The sequence below is a fragment of the Sander vitreus genome, chromosome 8, assembly GCF_031162955.1.
Source record: "Sander vitreus isolate 19-12246 chromosome 8, sanVit1, whole genome shotgun sequence".
NCBI lineage: Eukaryota > Metazoa > Chordata > Actinopteri > Perciformes > Percidae > Sander > Sander vitreus.
The window spans coordinates 14,847,636-14,850,008 of record NC_135862.1 but is presented as its reverse complement, the minus strand read 5'-3'; the positions used below and the strand labels follow the sequence as shown (position 1 = coordinate 14,850,008).

The window sequence follows — 2,373 nt, the reverse complement described above, 5'->3', positions numbered from 1 at the left end:
GTTGTCTCAGGCCAGCTGATGCTTCCGCCACATTGACACACCAAGGAATGAAAGGGTTGTAAATTATTATATACATTTTTGTTTGCTAATAAGCAGTTATAAGGTTGGGATTCACTTTTTGTTGGTGATGGATTTGTTGTTTTAAATTAAGTTTATCCTGAGCATTGAATTCTGAAAATGCATATGGAGAAATTTGGGTGAGCTGTTTCTGCAGACAGACACAATTTATGATATGAAACTTAGTAGCATATCGTCTTATTTTGAAATGTATTAAAGACAAACAACCTCAGTTTTCCATAATTTAATCATTATAAAATCTTGATTTACAATACAAATACATAAATAAGCAGTTAAGGAAGTACTTAGGTTTATGATGTAACAATGCTAGAAAGAGGCAAATCACAGTCACCCAGAAGATAGTCTCTTTTCAGGGTGGACATTTTGTTCACCACTTTAAAGCGAAGAGACCGCTGGCTGAGATCGTCCTCTGAGATACTATCAAAGAAGAAATCCTCATTGAAGATCGGATTACGGCTCTTTCTGATGACTGTGCTGCGTTGCTTCTGGACTTTTCCGGGCACCAGAGAGAGGCTGACACTGCAGTTGATAATCTTGGGGTCTACAGAGAGCGGATAGAGGCCCTCAGCACTGATCAGTCGAACCCGCAGTCTTTGGTTATCTGGGCAGTACTCAGCTGAGAGTCTTAGGCTGCCATCTTTCCCTATGGGTGCCATTCTCTCCTTCATTACCTTCTCTCTGTGCAGAGTCAAGTCCATGGGGAAGACGTTGGGTGGCGCCAGGCTGTAGCTGCTGGGCAGGCCTTCAGCTAACCCATCTGATGCCCTCCTCATGACATTGGGGCTATTGTCTGTGGAGCTGCCTTCATCTGTGGACAGGGAATTGTTCCTTGACACCATTGCCTTCCTCATGTTCCTTGACAACAGCAGTTCATGGCTCAGTGCTTTGAAGAGGGAAGACTTGGCAGGGCACCTGGCCAGCAGTGGCGAGCTGAAAGGAGAGGATTCAGTAGAGGAAGTCGTATCGCTGTCCAGAGTGGCCTGCCAGTTCAGGGTGTATCCTCTCGGGGAAAGCCTGGAAGTCAGGGTGTTAAGGCTGAATGAGGAAGGAGAGGAGGAGGGAGAAGTGGAGGGGGAGACTTTAGAGCACACGCTGGATCGACTCCTGGGCAGCAGCAAGGGAGAGGAGCCAGGATCGGAGTGGAAGAGCGACTCCTTCCTCCTAGTGTGGGGGCTCTCCAGTAAGGTGCAAAAGCCATAGCAGGTCTGAGCTTTGGCCATGTGTGGAAGAGACAAGGCAGCCTGGCTCTGGGGATCTGCATTGGTGGTCTCCTCATCACTGCAGCCATCATAGGGGCTCTCATCCACACTCTCCACCTGGATAATGTGCGGGTTCATCATCTCATGACATGACACCTCTATTTCAGGGTTGGCCCCCCCACAGGGAGACACCTTGATTACGCAAGCAGCTCGGCTCTGCTCCGTATTCTTCAACTCCTGCAGGGATGGGATTGTTGGGGGGATGCAGAACTCAGGGATGTTGTCGGGAGTGATGACATTAGGACAGAGGGAAATCCTTTTGGGTTTGTCGCCCTTTTCTCTGAACATGATGTCACTAATTTTAAAGCTGAGTTCTGCTGATTTAATAGGCAGGTAAGATCTCTCCACTGACACACGGATCTTCTCCACCACCCACATGGGTCCTCTGGTAGGAATTATGAAACTCTGTAAAACCAAACAGATATGCTTGTAAGTTGCTGCCTTATGTTCTGATCAATCACCAAAAAAGTCTTTAAAAGAAAATCATGTAATAATATCTACAATCATTAACTTTGCAGAAAGGTTTTCTTACCTTAATATTCTGAAATGATGGATAATCCACAATATTGTCATGAACAAGATGGACTAATAGCTCCAGCTAAAAGTTTAGGCTGTTGTGAAAAATCTCCGAGGCTCTTTTTACAGCAGGTTGGAGGTTCTCGCTTGTCAGGACCAGCACATATGTGGCTGTTTGAGGGATGAAGACAGTTAAATGAAGCAGGAAACCAGTGGATGCACAGTAACACACGCCCCCTGCGCTGCTCGAACAGGATCCACCCTCTCTCCTTGGCCACTGGTTCCCATGGAAATATATAAAACAACAACAGGGCTAAATGCCCCTGTAGAAACCGTTGTACTGTGTAGTGAGATAAGTGTACTCCTTCAAAATTAAACAACTGTTTTTAAGCAAATGGCAGGCTTTTGATTCACGTGTTTGTTTTCCATTTTCAATTAGATGGTGTGTATGACCTTGTTCTGTGAACATAAACACGGTGATCTGATAAGATAATAATTCTAAACAATTTAAGAACATTTG

The 2,373-nt window shown here is 45.3% G+C and overlaps 1 protein-coding gene across 1 annotated transcript; it reads right to left on the bottom strand.

Annotated features, from left to right (window-relative positions):
• Positions 1-288: 288 nt before the first annotated feature.
• c2cd4a (C2 calcium dependent domain containing 4A) lies at positions 289-2,000 on the bottom strand. Its single transcript, XM_078256078.1, has 2 exons — positions 1,870-2,000; positions 289-1,742 (listed from the first exon to the last, which is right to left on the bottom strand). Exon 2 carries the CDS (start codon positions 1,713-1,715, stop codon positions 369-371), a length of 1,347 nt encoding a protein of 448 aa, XP_078112204.1. The 5' UTR covers positions 1,716-1,742; positions 1,870-2,000; the 3' UTR covers positions 289-368.
• Positions 2,001-2,373: the final 373 nt, after the last annotated feature.